Source organism: Diadema setosum, chromosome 17 (genome assembly GCF_964275005.1).
Source record: "Diadema setosum chromosome 17, eeDiaSeto1, whole genome shotgun sequence".
In the NCBI taxonomy this organism is placed as follows: Eukaryota; Metazoa; Echinodermata; class Echinoidea; order Diadematoida; family Diadematidae; genus Diadema; species Diadema setosum.
The window spans coordinates 26,165,371-26,181,297 of NC_092701.1; the positions used below are offsets into that span (position 1 = coordinate 26,165,371).

The 15,927-nt window shown below is 38.0% G+C and overlaps 1 protein-coding gene across 1 annotated transcript in view; it reads left to right on the plus strand.

Annotated features, from left to right (window-relative positions):
• LOC140240460 (complement factor H-like) overlaps positions 1-15,927 on the plus strand; it is an 89,335-nt gene that overhangs the window by 10,486 nt on the left and 62,922 nt on the right. Inside the window, exons 7-17 of the mRNA XM_072320230.1 lie at positions 192-371; positions 2,144-2,338; positions 3,213-3,416; positions 4,480-4,701; positions 5,843-6,034; positions 7,773-7,889; positions 9,849-9,938; positions 11,059-11,301; positions 11,996-12,271; positions 13,167-13,346; positions 14,307-14,492. Coding sequence (XP_072176331.1) covers positions 192-371; positions 2,144-2,338; positions 3,213-3,416; positions 4,480-4,701; positions 5,843-6,034; positions 7,773-7,889; positions 9,849-9,938; positions 11,059-11,301; positions 11,996-12,271; positions 13,167-13,346; positions 14,307-14,492 — 2,085 coding nt within the window. The remainder of the gene's footprint in view (positions 1-191; positions 372-2,143; positions 2,339-3,212; positions 3,417-4,479; positions 4,702-5,842; positions 6,035-7,772; positions 7,890-9,848; positions 9,939-11,058; positions 11,302-11,995; positions 12,272-13,166; positions 13,347-14,306; positions 14,493-15,927) is intronic.

The window sequence follows — 15,927 nt, forward strand, 5'->3', positions numbered from 1 at the left end:
ACTGCATTTTTCGCAGCTTTTGACTAATAAAAAAGGGGGATAGTTCAATAATAGTTTTGTGTATAATGTCCAATGTTAAAGCATATCATCATATCGTTAAAGGGGCATGAAAATTCACTATTTACGCTGCTGTATTTTTGCACATGGAATGGAACTGCCCTTAATGAAACTGTCCATACGTATCCCAAAAGGCATCTCGTGTCCGCCGATCGACAGTCTCGCCCACGGGACGGTAGTCAACTACGACGACAACTACGAGTACGAGAGCAGGTTACGATTCTCGTGCGACGCTGGCTACGGACTGCAGGGGAGCGCCAACCGAGAGTGCGAAGCGAATGGAGCGTGGAGTGGCGAGGAGGCAGTCTGTGTGGGTAAGATGGGCTCCGCTGTGTGACACTACCTGCTAAGATTGACTTGTGAAGAACAAGAGTACGTACCAAAAAAAATGTGCATTAAGATTTTGGGAAAGACAAATTTCGCTCGTTTTCATCATTTTGATAACAGAGATCATAATCGTGAGAAAAATATGGTAACGATAACAGAAGTAAAGATAATCATGAAAATATAATAATAGTACAGTGAACTAATAGTGATATTGACAATGATATGAAAAATATCACTACCACTACTACTACATACAGTGCACTCCCGTTACAACGAACACGGTTATAACGAAATTTCGTTATAACGAAGTAAATCTTCTGGTCCCAAAATTATCATTATTAAAGTCTATGGCACAAAATTCGCTTATAACGGACACGGTTATAGCGAAATTTCCGTTATAACGAAGTCTTTTCCGAGCGCCACAGACAAAGAAAAACAAAAGAAATGTGCTCCGTTATAACGAAATGCGAATTGCTTTCGAAAATACGTAGCGGAACAAGCATTTATAGCGTCTCTGCATGGGTGAACGCTTCACACCACTGTGTGTTCGCTCCTTGTGCCACACACACTTTCTGAGTGGATCTTGCGTTTATTATTGTAATACAGTTATCCCATCACATTTCACACAGCTTTCCAGTGTATGATGAGTACTCAGCAAATATAATATGATATATATGCGTAGTTTCCTTGTTTTCGTTATATATTGTATTTGTTCGGTTATAACGAAATTTCGTTATAACGAAAGAAAACCGCCGGTCCCGAGCATTTCGTTATAACGGGAGTGCACTGTAATTATACTTCACTTAGGCCTACTACAACTGCTATTAGTACCAACAACAGTACTACTACCTACGTAGTAGTAGTATAGTAGCAGTACTAGTAGTAGTGGTAGTAGGAGCAGTAGCAGTAATAGTAATAGTAATAGTTATAATGGTAATAATGATGATGATAATGATGATCATGATGATAGTAATAATAATAATAATAATAATAATAATAATTATTATAATAATTATAATAATAATAATTATAATAATAATAATAATAATAATAATAATAATAATAATAATAATAATAATAATAATAATAATAATAATGATAATGATAATAAATTAATCCTTTATTAGCTGACATAAACATTTGACACTATATTCCATTCTTTGAAACAAAAACAAAAAAGAAGCGATATCCTAAGCATCAATGATTGTAATGAATAGGCAATAAGTGATGATGACTTTTGAAGAGAGGAAGTTAGTCACAAAAAAAGAAAAGATGTGATCTTTATGACAACATTACTTATACATAAAGTACATGGTGGGAGACTTTGAGGCACTGGTGTCCCCGCCAAGTTTTTTACGTGACTTCGACTGCAAGCATCTTTTCATAAAGTCATGTGAAACCTTCGATTTGTGAAGTGTTATATTTGTTCAACTTTCACTATCACCCTCAAAATGACCTTTTATTTTTCCTCTTTAACAACTCAATATATTCTTTTCATCTTCGAAACAGAAATTCAGGTTTACATTTAGGCCTAGTTGTTGCCTGCCAGTGCCAAGTCCTGCTGATGGAGCTTGGTTGTTACCTTCGACAATCTTTTTCACTTTCCTCCTGTCATTTTTTCTTTTGCGTTGCTGTAACCGCCCCCCCCCCCCCTTTATCGTCCTGAACACTGCTGGAAGTAAGTCAGCATTATTTCTTCCTCTACTAGCACTTTGCAATTTCTCCACAATTGTTTTTCTTTGAAAATGAAAATAAAAAGAGATTATATGCGAAGATCTGGGTCCACCTGCGAACGGTATGATAAACGAGGGAAACAGAAGAGAAGTGTACAGAGACGGAGATGTGGTTTATTATCTGTGCAACGCGCTCTTTAGAATCAGTGGCAGTCAATCCAACCGATGTACAGCGAACGGACGCTGGGCCCACCCGCTACCCCGCTGCAACAGCATATACAGTAAGTAAGGCCATGGATTGCCCTCATTGCTTTAAAACAGCGTGTCCACAGTCCGCTGATTTTGAAGACTGTATTTCCATGTAGTTCAGTTCAATTTATTTCATTTATTTCATTTTCAGTACAATTAAAACAAAATTAAACAAAATGTTATAAAATGTATGGATTGTCCCTAAATACCCATCAATACATATTATGGAGTACATTCGCATTAAGGAAAAACGTACAAAGAGGAAAACATTAAAACAATGTCAAATTGAAGGCGCACTATATGAGAAGGATCAGTTTAAATTAAGTTTAGAGAGAAAAATAGTATGTTTAAATGAAACAAAATGCAAGGGGCCATCTTCATAAGCAGAGCTTGACTTGGAAGATGGCCCAGGTAAACCAACGACACAGAATAAGCGTAAAATAAAGTGAACGTACATTTTAAATATAACCATTCACAGGATAAACAGCAGGGCAGAGGATGTACAGTGCTTTGAAGTGTGTGTTGTGATGTGATGACGGTGATCTGTAGAAGCATGTTCAGTAGGCCTACTACTTATGTCTATGTTAATTTAAGTGGTAAAGATGGCATCATCATCTTAAACTCATTTACTTAAAAGTAAGTGAAAATAAATGGAAAGCTCTCGAACAAAATGGTAAATGTTTGATTCAAACAGGTCGTTCTATGTTCATCCTCCCCCCCCCCCCCCCTCTCTCTCTCTCTCTCTCTGCCGGTTGTGCGACCTCTTTTACCTCTCTTAACCAACCGTTGCCAATGATACGTGTTCAGAGTCAATAATATGCGATGGCGACTTCATGAAGTTCGCCATCTACAGTTCATTTACATCCATATGATAATGGTAACGTTTGTTATCTTTCCTATTCCTAGATGATTGCCAACGGCCACTTCTCAATGACATTCACCTCAATCCGGCCAGTTTCGACCCGCCACACCCCAGCTGGACAGATATCTCCCACGGTACTCGTGTGACGCTTACGTGCCAACGCGGATACGAGCTTAATGGGGTGTCTGAGACTGTATGCGACGATGGACAGTACAACCCTCCGCTGGGTTCCGTAACATGTACAGCAAGTACGTGGGTACACCTGTCAATAATTGTACCTCTGAACCTTCATCCCCACTTCTTCTTCCCCATCCTAACTCTCTTTGCTCTTCCCCCTCTCCCTCTCTTTCCTTATATCACTCTTTCTTTCTCTCTCTATCTCTCTCTTTATAGCATATCTTTCTCCTTTAATCTCAGTGTCCTTGTTCTCTGTCTTGTACTTGTAGGTAGGTTCGTTCAAATATAACTCAAAGATATCAGTATCCTTAGGCAAAAGTCTTCCCGCTGTAATGATTGCAATATTGCAAGCAAAGGGTCGTTACGCGAAACTAGTCAAAGTCACAAGAGAGAAAAGAGCAAAGACCCAGCCAGAGGTCCTTGCTCAGAATGACTAACTAAATTAGTCGGGTCGCGAAAGTACACGAGTGGAAAGGACCCTGCTGCCTTGGGAAGGGGTGGAGGGCAATGCGAGGCATGATATTCACAAAGACCAAAGTAGAGGAAAGTTGAGTATGTGAAGTGTTACGTACCTATTACGCCGAATCGGCCGTGTACTCACGACAGTCTTCTTGACGGAAGCAAGTGACCGCAAGAATGAGAAAAGGAGGTGTTTTGGTAAATCCTTGAATCGAGCCTCAGTTTCAGTAAGCTTTATTTCTCCACTTGTACATAACAGAAGATATATGTATGACAATATCAAACATATTATTCACAAATCATGAAAATAAAAACAAAATGTGGCATTAGAAATATATAATCATGTGAAATTATACATAAATATCATTTCAGATCTTTAAGTGTACAGGTAGAGACCGTTATCAATAAGCAAAACGCTTGACTTGGACAACTGCCTCTGAACATAATCTGCCTTATAACCATTTTTATTTAACAATGAAATATAGCAATCTTTTATTAATTTTTCGTCGGACTGGCGTAAATAGCACAGTGTTGCGAACTAATGCTTTCTTCTTACAAATCATAGGAAGGGGTTGGTCGTAGAAACTTCCCTCGAGAAATGTTCTTCCTGTTATGCCATCTTGAAATGTCTCGCATTACGGTATCGTCTCCTTGAATACACCATTGTTATTACAGAAACATGTGTTCAAGACATACTCGCGAATGGGAAAATCCTGTACAGAAGTAGTTTGACTGAAGGATTCCAGTCCACGGTCATCCTCTCACAGGGGGCTTTCAGACGTATCAAGTGTAAAGAAGGCTACACTACCACTGGCCCCGTCCGAAGCCGATGCGACGACGGGATTTGGATACAGGAGCAAACTGGCGCTGTTTCCTCGGCACCAAGATGCGATCCTGGTAGGGTGTCCTTGGACGAGATGTTTTTACCCACTATGTCCCTCTCGACCCATGTGTGTACCTGGCAAAGTCTAGGGTAATAATAATAGCAGGGGCCTCTGGTAGACCAGTTGCAACACTGAAGAGGCTACCCTGGGTATCATATAAAACATTGTTATTATTATTATTAAACACAATAACCATCAATATACAAAGTGCATGGGATTGTTCGATTGTCGCCTACAAGGAATGGGTTAAGCTGAAGGCTATTCTTCTGTATGTTTCATGAAGCACTGCGCCATTATACATAATGAATTGTTATTGTACACACAAACACACGCACACACACACACACAGCCAACCAAATTGATATTTTATTCCTCGCGATCACACGTAAAGTCTGTATTGCAACCTTTATGATAATGATTAGGAAGCCACTCAATCAAATCAAATTAAATTCTGGCATATCACAGATTTACCATACACAGATTTCCAGAAATTTCTCTTTTTTTCTGATTGCAGCATTCCATTCTTTTTTAATTTGTAAACTCAAAATCATTGTCAGAGCTAAAAGGGCAATTCTGCACAAAATGAACCAATGAGCAGAATGTTAGGAGTTCATCAAAATCTGCCTTGCATAAGAAGGCTGTAGAAATTTGAAAATTTCCTCTGCTTTCAAAAAGAAAAAATGGCTAATAATCACAAACTTCTCTTGCAAAAGGTGGTGGAGGTGACGCTGCCGTCACTTTCTTCACTAGATCTTCACTAGATTTCCTTTTTCGACTCGACTTCAGTTAGGATTCGTTGTTTCCTCCACATCATGCAGTCTTGGATTGCAACGTTGATTCGGGCGGAAGGGGGATTAAAGTTGGTAAGATTAAGAGCAAAATTTGTGTGTGTGTGTGTGTGTGTGTTTTTTTTTTTTTTTTTTTGGCATTAATATTCAAAACAATGATGTTGGGTAGTCATTTTTCGAGTAACGCCATCAAACGTATTACCTTCCGCAAGGCCGTTTTTGCCCTCGTCTCTGGCTAGGACAATAATTATGCTTTTGGATTGGGCAATACGATCTAGTCAGCAGTTCATTGTTACTGTCTAGGTCTACTTATTTATTTATTTTCTACTTTTCAATTTGATTCATTGTTCCCATTCTCATATACAGATCCATGTACCGCGATTCCAAACGAGAACATGACGGTCAGTTACGGACGAGATCCCCGCCAGGACGGACTGTACGAGAACGGAACTACGGCCACAGCACAATGCGACGATGGTTATCACATGGCGATTACCAGCGAAACCTTCGTCTGTCGGGCATCACGGTGGATCCCCGCCACGCCCAAGTGCTTGTTGCGTAAGAGCAATGATGATAACATTGTCTACCACTGCTACTTCTACTGCTACGAACATGATACCTTACCAACACATCACGGCCTATCACAAACATTTATCAAAATAGCTCTTTACAATTTTGCAATCGTTTTCATTATAATTTTATTTACCTGAAACATCATGACTGCCATTTACGTGCCATTTCAATATACATTATGAAATTTTTGAAAAAAAAAAAAGAGAGAATGAGGTACTTGGTGTACTTAAAAAGTAACGAACAATTTCTCGTGGACCTCTCTTACAAACTTAAGGCGCTAAGGACAATAGTGGACACGCAGGTGTTCATTTGATCTCTGCGCATGGGGTCAAATGAAATGCTTCTGTATCATTGTCGTCTGAACGTATTGAAAATTGAAATAAAATTTAATATCAACCGTCCTGGTGGCTTCTTAAGATAACTTTTTAGAGCCCGATAGGTTCTGCAAAAAGAATTCTTTTGCTCAGTGCAGACATTTTAATTTCCATGGTACATACCATGTTATATACGTTTTGTTAACTGCAAAGTTTTCACTGTACTGACATGGCAAATTATATACATCAAAACTCAAATTTGCGAAAGTCATTTAGGAAAAGTTCTCTAACTGTATAAACTGTTTTTGATTGTATAAACGTCTAAAGCAATTATCATTTTATTACATAAATCAATAAATATTGATTTAAAGTTGGTCAATGCACCGCCTTTGACCGGTCTATCTATTATTTTCTTCGTATCAGGAAGTTTTTGGCGGCTAATTTGGTTTTTTTTTTTTAATGTAATATCTAAAATTGGCCAAAATAGTTCCTCATTGCTTTAAGAAAGCGTATTTAGAAATTTGGTATATTACATGATGTGTAATATTGTTCAGGAAAAAAATATTGTTGAGGGTAAAAAAAAAACGAATACAAAAACAAACACAAAGTTATCAAACTTCACGGCAAGAAGGCGATCAGCTACAGTAGGACCCTTTTAGACTACCTAACCGAGGGTGGGCTGGGGAAGGGGTTCACAAGGAATTTAGTAGTTGATCTTAGATTTAAATATCAACCTAAAATTACGGTCTACTATGTGTGTCTTAGTAACTTCCAAATAAAATTGACTTATTTTTTTATTATGGCATTGATATACAAAAGAAAATAAGGGTAAAGGGAATTTCTCTGTAATATTTTCAGCAAATTCTGATCGTGGGAATATGATAATATAAAAAAACTGAATAGCGAAAACATCGGCACACAATAAACTTTAAGTTGATCTCAACATTTGCAGAATTTTAAATCGACTTAACTTCTTTGTAGAGCGTCCCCCACGAGAAGACGTGTCAGTTTCACCGTCTCAATTGCGATGGAAGTTCGCGATAGCAAATTGTCTGCTCACTATTTCAACTTATCATTTCAAACATGGACAACAGTTTCATCTCAATGTTAAGTAATTTGTCTCCAGTGAAAAATATTTCTCAGATGATGACATCTTTATTGACATTTCCTCGTCATGCTAGGAAAGCGATGATTTCAGCTGCAAAATAAGATAAGTTATCATTGCATTACAATATTGTTAAGTTGGTGACAAATGTATAGACACGTTGACATTATATGAGAAATGAAAAACATGATTATGAGCAAAGTGAGATATGGGAAAATCTTGTCATTTTGGTTGTCCCACGCAGAATGATGCGACTTATGTTAATTCGTTTCTTGTTTGTCTGTTTGTTTGTTTTTTGGGACAGATACAAATCTAGCGATTGGATCAACGCCATTTCAGTCGAAACAGCGTCCAACTGCCCAACTGGCAATTGACGGTCGTACCAATGGTCACTACAGTGGACACTCCTGTACTAGAATAGGTAATTGCGCACCGGAAGTCGCTTTATTCTCTCGGACCAACCAAATCAACACACTCGCCATAAACAGAATATGTAAACAGCTTTCCGATGGCTATACCTCAGTGTTCAAGGGGAAAGTAGGCCCATGCCATCACTTCCACCACCGCCACCCCCCCCCTCCCATTCCTTCCACCAAACACGATAAGCAAAATTTTATGAATTTTATTAAAAGGGTAAGATATACAAGAATATACATTCCTGTATTTAATCTGTCTCATCTTTGAACTTGTCCACTCGCCGTAGTTGAGGGAGTGTGATTTTTGTCATCTCCCTTTTTTTTTCAATTTTCAGGATTATCATTTTTTTTTTCTTTATACAGCTCTCTCTGAAGTTTTTATTTCAAGTTTTTTTCTTTCATAAATCGGTAATATCATATTATTTTCCCCTTTTTGATACGAGGTTGGAGGGCTATCTTTTTTTCTTTCACCTCGGAATATTTGGGCTATATCATCCATTATGTGTATCTGATATCGTTTGGAAACAGAAATGACAAATTTTCATTTTAGCAGAAATTGAATAATCATCAACCGATATCCTAAATTACGAAAGTTCAGGTTTGAGTTTCTTCGTTTGTCTCCCTTTACAAATGAAAATTTGTTAAGATCGCAACTGCTGATCTGTAAATTAACAAAATGTCGGAAAAAAGGAACCAGTGGGACTCGAAGCAGTAGATGACAGGTTCGAGTCCCACTGGTTCCTTTTTTTTCCGACATGGTTGTTAATTCATACAGATCAGCAGTTGCGATCTTAACAAATTTTTATTTCTAGAGGGAGACAAACGAAGAAACTCAAACCTGAGCCTTCACCCCTCTGAATAATATATTTCTTTTATTTATGCGAAAGTTTAGTTCACAAAGAAAAAAAAATATTCTTTTAGAATGTTAGGTCAAATCTATCTGGTTGAATTTAGCAAATTAAACCTATATGTCAAACCTACAAATTTAACAGTCGCACTCTTTGTTGCTTCAATATCAAATATTATTTTGTGATATCTATTTCTTCTCTGTGATTATTTCTTCATAAATTAATAATTGCTCATTTGCTTTCTGTGAATACAGCCATGTATAAGATGCCGCCTTTGATATCGAGCAAGCACTGAAAATGGCGCCTTATCCATCTTTTAGGTTAAAGTTTTTTCAGTTCCTGCAATCAAGAAAAATGACGTCACAACAATTCCAATTTTCTAATGGGCAACACTTTGTACCTATCTTTTTAATCATGCTTACACTGTAACCTTAAGAACAATCAAATGATGCTATTCTACGTGAAATGCAGAAATCAAATCAAATTACATCAAATCACATGGTATTCTGCAGAAGGTGTATACGGTTCGTATAATCTTAGCTTGTCGTAAAGTGTTTCTCCCTGTGGCATACTGATATCGTCACACACACACTTCATCAATACGTACATTTTACCATAGTACGTCTGTTCACAATGATATTTCGAAAGTAACCAGATCATTCAATAGATTGTCATGTCCTGTTTATCATTAAGGTTTGTTAGACGATTTCCTCGCCGTATTCATTTATGATTTCCTAATGAAAGGTTAAGATCGTTTCGAGGCATCGAAATGTAATCGGCACAGACAAGTCCAGCGATTTGCGAAATATAATTCGGGTTACGAGGTCAACGATCATAATTATGAAAGTTCAAATCAATATGTATGCTAATCTAATATGGCTGATTGAACTTTTTTAAAGTGCTTTTTGATTAATCTCTTTAATTCTTGTTGGGGCGTGACGAAGGGGTCAGATCATGGTCAAAAGTTGATGTTTATGTGATATCGTTGTCATGGTTATGGCACAGAATTTGATGATGCCCGCCTTCTATCAGTCTCTGTTTTTAGTTTTCATTTTTTTTTTTTTTTTTTTTTTTTAGTTTCATCACGCCGTATTTCATGCTGTGTGTACTTTACAGGTCCGTCAAAAAAACCTTTGTGGTGGAAAACAGACTTGAAAGCAACATATCTGGTAAACTCAATACGGATTTTCAATGCGTTTGACACTGGTAAGAAAGCACAAATCTTATGAAATCTACAGCTATTGTAACCCATTTAGTATGTCGTGTTTTTTATGCTTCTATAAAGTCAGTGTTTATGATGTATAATAATATCTTATATATATGATATTATTATTATCATTATATATACTGGACAGCAAAAGAAAGTACCCACTTCTGTCAAAGGCCGCACACAAAAATTCACCCCCTAGAAATTAACAATTTTTGTACACAGGTGTGCTACAATGCCTCTTACTAATCACATGCACATAAGCAAATGAATGTCTTCATAACAAAGAAGAACTTGACAAGCACAACATCTTGGTCACTGAATCAGTAGTCCCACACAAAAGCACTTTCCACCAATCAAAAACGGTCCCTAACGGACAACATATTTAAACAACCAACATTGATCCAAGCTCTGCAGGAGTAATGGACAGAACTTCCCAAGGACCTACGCCAGACAGCTTGTCCAGAGCATGCGTCAGAGATGCCTGTGATTTTGTGACTTTTGATTCAGTGACCAAAATGCTGTGCATGTCATTTTTTTTCCTTTGTAATAGAGATAATCACTTGCCATTGGGTATGTGATTACTAATGGATATTGCAGCATATATACCTGTGTATTTTTTTTTTAATTTCTGGCTGGTGATTTTTTGTGTGCGGCCTTTGACAGAAGTGGATGCTTTCTTTTGCTGTCCAGTGTGTGTGTGTGTGTATATATATATATATATATATATATATATATATATATATATATATATAATTATAACATGGTGTTGTTGCAAGTGTGGTGTCACAGTGTAGTGTCAAAAATAAATGTTTGCGTTTCCTGCAAGCTGCAGTAATTTTATTTTACCACAGCAACAACTTGATGACCAAAGCTGACTGGTTGCTTTGTAGGCTGCCGTATACAGCTGTTGCAAATTATTTTATAAAATGACTTAAACCTGCTTAGGACACAGGCCTCATACAGATAAGCGATTTGATTGCATTTCAGTCGTTTTTATATATTGATGAGGATGATGATGATGATGATGATAAAGATACTGTTGATGATGATTATGACGTTCTCGTCTTTTTGCCGATGTTTTGTTTTGTTTTGCTACTGCTTTTTTTTTTTATTTAGAGGGCCAACTTACAGGTGCAGCTGTAAGGGTCGGCTCGCTGCAGAATTTTTTGGAAAATCCTCAATGTGGGGGCAACATTACTCTGCAACAGATTTTACAAAGCACTCCAGACAACCATGGTATAAATATCACATGTGAGGACCAAATGACAGGGAGGTACGTCAGTATCGACTTACCTCCTAGCAGCGCAGGGAGTTTTCTTCTATGTGAAGTGGAAGTCTTTGGAATAGGGCCCGTAAGGGGTGAGTGATGTTTGTCATTTTTTTCTTTTCTCCACTCATTAGGACATAATAGGGAGCTTTAGATTTTGACGCGCGGACGTTTGAGACGACGAGTGCGCTGGACGTTCTCCTCTCCCTGCGTCGTGTGGAAAAGTAGCTGGGACGCAAGGTATAAAAAATAAAATCGCGCCCCCATATGATCAGTGCATGAAGAAGCTCTCTACGTCGCAAACTGTGCGGACGTGAAAATAGCCCAGTACGCGTAGTAAACAACTCAGGCGACGCAAGCTAAAAATAGATTGACTTTACGCGTGCTACTGCGCATGCTCAGATCATGTTTTTTCCTTTGAACGTCCGCGCGTCTAAAATCTAAAGCTCCCTAATGTAAGGAGGAAGGGAATTCTGATCAATCATGGCATGAGATTAGATGTAACCGATACAGATATGTATACGTCATGTTGAGGTGTAAGAGATGAAATCTGCTGAAAAGCAAGGAAAATAATCAAAACATGTGTGATGATTTAAATGACATCTTCACAAACATTTTACTTGTTATATAACGAATGAAGCACCATTGAAAAGAGTTTTTTCTCTATCTGGTGCTCACCTTACTCTAAAGAATAAAATTGGCATTTCTTTGATTTCGCGTTCAAAGTCTTCAATTATAATTATACCACCGGGCAGTTCTTTTTTTTTTTTTTTCTTTTTTGTGCAGTCCACGGAGAACAGAGCCAGAGTCCCAGCGAACTCGAGGGGTGCACCATTCCGCAGGTAACCAACGCCAGGTTGGTGACTGATCGCGCGCCCGGTCAAGTTATCCTGGCGAAACCAACAGGCGGAACTGAAGAGGAAAGAAGAAACGATCTGCGGGGAGTCGTCAAGTATCGATGCGACGATGGTCACGCCATTGCCGGGTCGACTGTGAAAAGGCACAAAATGACATGTCTTAACGTAACGGGCTGGGATTCGGACCCACCGATATGTGTTCCAGGTAAGTTTGAGTGCATTTTGAGCTACATATATATGTGGAGAAAATATCTTAGAGTAGAAACATGTAAAAACTGAAGGCCAAATCAACTGACGTTTTTAGTTAAATTGAGGAAGAATAATACGGTCATTACAGTTTCTTATCAGCGATGTTTCCCTCATGAAACACCAAAGACGTTTCTCGGTCAAGGAACCGTAATTTGATATGGATTTCATTCAGTTCTATCTTTACATTTTTTAAACGAATGCAGTGACATATTAAAACATACAATTCATGATTTCGATGATACGGAAAATGTCAATCTAAACTAAATATGTTCTTCCTTATTCAGATAATTACGATTAGCAAAGACAAATCATATCGTATACTTTTTCTATGTGAATACACGCGGGGAGGGGGTAAAAGTGCAGATATGAAAGACCACTGTTATTTGGAGAGTGATTTTGATGGCTGTCTCAGGGAGGACAGGACAAGGAAAATATGGAAATATACTCATGAATTATTTCAAACGTATATGTTTCTGATAGAAACCTTTTCATTAAGGCTATTTCTGTCTTTGTTTTTTATCCCATGTTTTCCCACTTATCACAACTTTAACGTTTGACAATATGTGCCTCATGAACAATATGACACAGTTCAAGCAGACAATGGGATACAAATTTAGATTCTACTTCAAATTCAAATAATTTTATTTCAAAAGTAAAGTAACAAAGAGTAATATACAAACCGCTTACCTGAGTAAAGAATTTTCAAAACAATTTCCATTCACACAAGCTTCAATAATACATAATACAATCATAGTAACATAATCTTTGTATTTCGATAAATAAACCTAAGCATTAATAATCAGGAATTAAAGGTATATTATGTATCACATGTATATTTCCCCCATATTCAGAGAACTGCACGGCCCAGCCTATTGAAAACGGACGACTGTTGCAATACGAAATTGATGACATCATTCCACATGACAGCGTTGTGCGGTATGCTTGCAATGACGGTTACGAGGGGCCTCCGTCAGACAGCGTGGAGTGTAGGCATGGCAACCTGTTTCCGACAGTCCCCACTTGCTCGCCAGGTGAGACCGAATCTCCATTTAATTGAAAGCAGGCAAAGTAGATGGCCTTTTAATTACTTCGATCTGATTTGTTTGATGAAGAGTGAGCGAATAGCAGATGCACAGCATTGATATAGTTTGAGAGTTTTACCTTTTTTCTTCTTCATCACGAGAAATTATTATGTATAGTGTGTATTTGTTATGGGCCATACGTAGGACGATGTAATAATTTGCTATGTATTGTGTAAAAAAACACACCTAAATTCCATTTTCTAAACAGAAAAAAAATGCCCCATTCTCACGGGATTATAATTGACAGTATAGCGTTATCTCTCTTTTTCACAACTTATTTTCTCTAGATTCTCATATCTAATTTTCAATAATTTTTTTTTCTCTCTCAAGAAGGAACAATTTTGTACACAGTTATTAGATTTTCAGTAAGTTTCTCCCACTCAAGTCAGTAAGACTTAATTAATTGTATTCAATCCAGACACTTTATCTATGTTTCATTCCCCAAGTTATTATGTCGTATATTCAACCTATGAATACTTTATTTATCATTGTTTGTATTTCCTTACTTCAAACCTAGTAGTCTCTACTTGTAACTATCCTTTCAAATTGTATTTACCCCAGACACTTTATCTATGTTTCGTTCTCCCAAATTACCATGTATATTCACTCTACGTTATCTATAATTATAATAAGTAGTACATACTTACTTCCAAACTAGTAATCTCTGCTTGTAACTATCTTCTTCAAAAAATGATAGTGTGTGTAAATCATGACACTTAATGAACCAATTTAATTGTGTTCATTTTGTGTCCTTTTAGTTTCAGTTTCAGTATATAAGTGAAAATGGATATAAACAGTTCCATCTCCATCGAAATTATCCCTTATACTATCAGTATTCTGTTTCACTCGCTCTTTTTGCACACGGCACTTTTTGGTTCGTGCCGCTGCCCCGCCCCTTTGTGGAAGCAGCATCCTGCGGGGTAGAAGAACTTGACACTTCAAATATGGTCGTAAAAATGAGTTATCACCACGGTGAGCGCATGGAGCTCCAATGCAGACCTGGATATGAGTTGTCGGAGCAGGTATCGAATCTACAGCGACCTCTTTGTGAGAACGGAGAGTGGAACCACACCCAAATTCCGGCCTGTCGAAAAGGTGATCTGCCTTAATTTGAAAGTGGAATGCCATTTAGTATAATGCTGACGTTGTCTTTCGTAATAAATAGTAGTTAAACCACTCTTTTAACAGACAGGTAACAATTTCATTCAAAGCGCACTTTCGACGAGAAACCAGTTTAAAAAAAAAATCTTCATACATCTTTCCATGAAACTGTGATAGGGCCTACTGTTCACAATAGTTCCATGACATTTGCTCTTGCGACAATTGTTCCCATAAAATATCTGCACGCTAAGCCAAACATAAAACCTACCAGCAAACACAACCTAACCCTAATCCTAATCCTCATATCAAATTAAACCTAAAACCCTTTCACAACCCAAATCTCAACACTAAAGTGGCTGAGTCATTGGATCGGTTGTTGGACAAAATAGAACCGGAGCAATTGTCGCAGGAGCAAACGTCATGTCACCGTTTAAAAATGCTCATGCAAATGAGATGGGGGTAAATAAAGGCGCCATGGTTTCTAAACCCTCCAATCAACGTATTTGAATACTTGCAATTATAGTTTCATGAATGATTAAATGATGCAATTTGAATTTAATAACTATATGTGTCACAGCAATAAGAGATTTGTGAGGTAAGTAGATTATCAACTCATCTACTTTTTTGTGTGAAGTAACCTAGATATTCAACACTTCATAACATTCATACTTTCGATTTCAATGAAACCCTTACGTTTCTTAAGTGACGTTGAGTTCGAGATCGCGTGTTCTCCGTAATTACGTCAGGGAAAATAAAACAACAGTCATTCGTTGGAATATGTGTGTGTGTGTGTGTGTCCGTATACAAATATTGACTCCTCATGAGGATGGTGGTGGAAATTATCATTCCCAAGGTGATTTTCATACCGACCCTTCTATCACCCCTCGGCTAACGCCTCGGGGTGATAGAAGGATCGGTATGAAAAGCACCGAGTGAGGGTAATTTCCACCACCATCCGAATACACAGCAGTTAATATTTGTTTTATATACATCATCGTTTTAAGACTCAAATCATGCATTATTCAACCGTCTCCGGAGACGTATAAACGCTGCCGATGAATATGTAGGCCTATACAAAACAAAAACAAAAAAACAAAAACGTGCAATACGTGCATGTGCTGCACGCAAATCCGGCTGTAATTCCCAGCTGAATTAGCTGAGTGACAAGCTCCCAAATGCATCCCCGACGAGATCCCGGCTCAAATTCCCGGCCCAAATGAACACCATCGAGCCACCGCCACAACCCTGTACATAGTCCCCGTCCGGCAGGGGTGTCTACACTCGAGCCACCGCCACAACCCCGAACATGTTTCCCTCAGGCAGTGACGTTTGTCTGCACGAATCCCCGACAATACACGTCGAGTACCCCGCAAGTGCCCAGGTACTCGGGGTCCGGAGAAACAATTTGACAGGCGCGTTATCAAAGAGA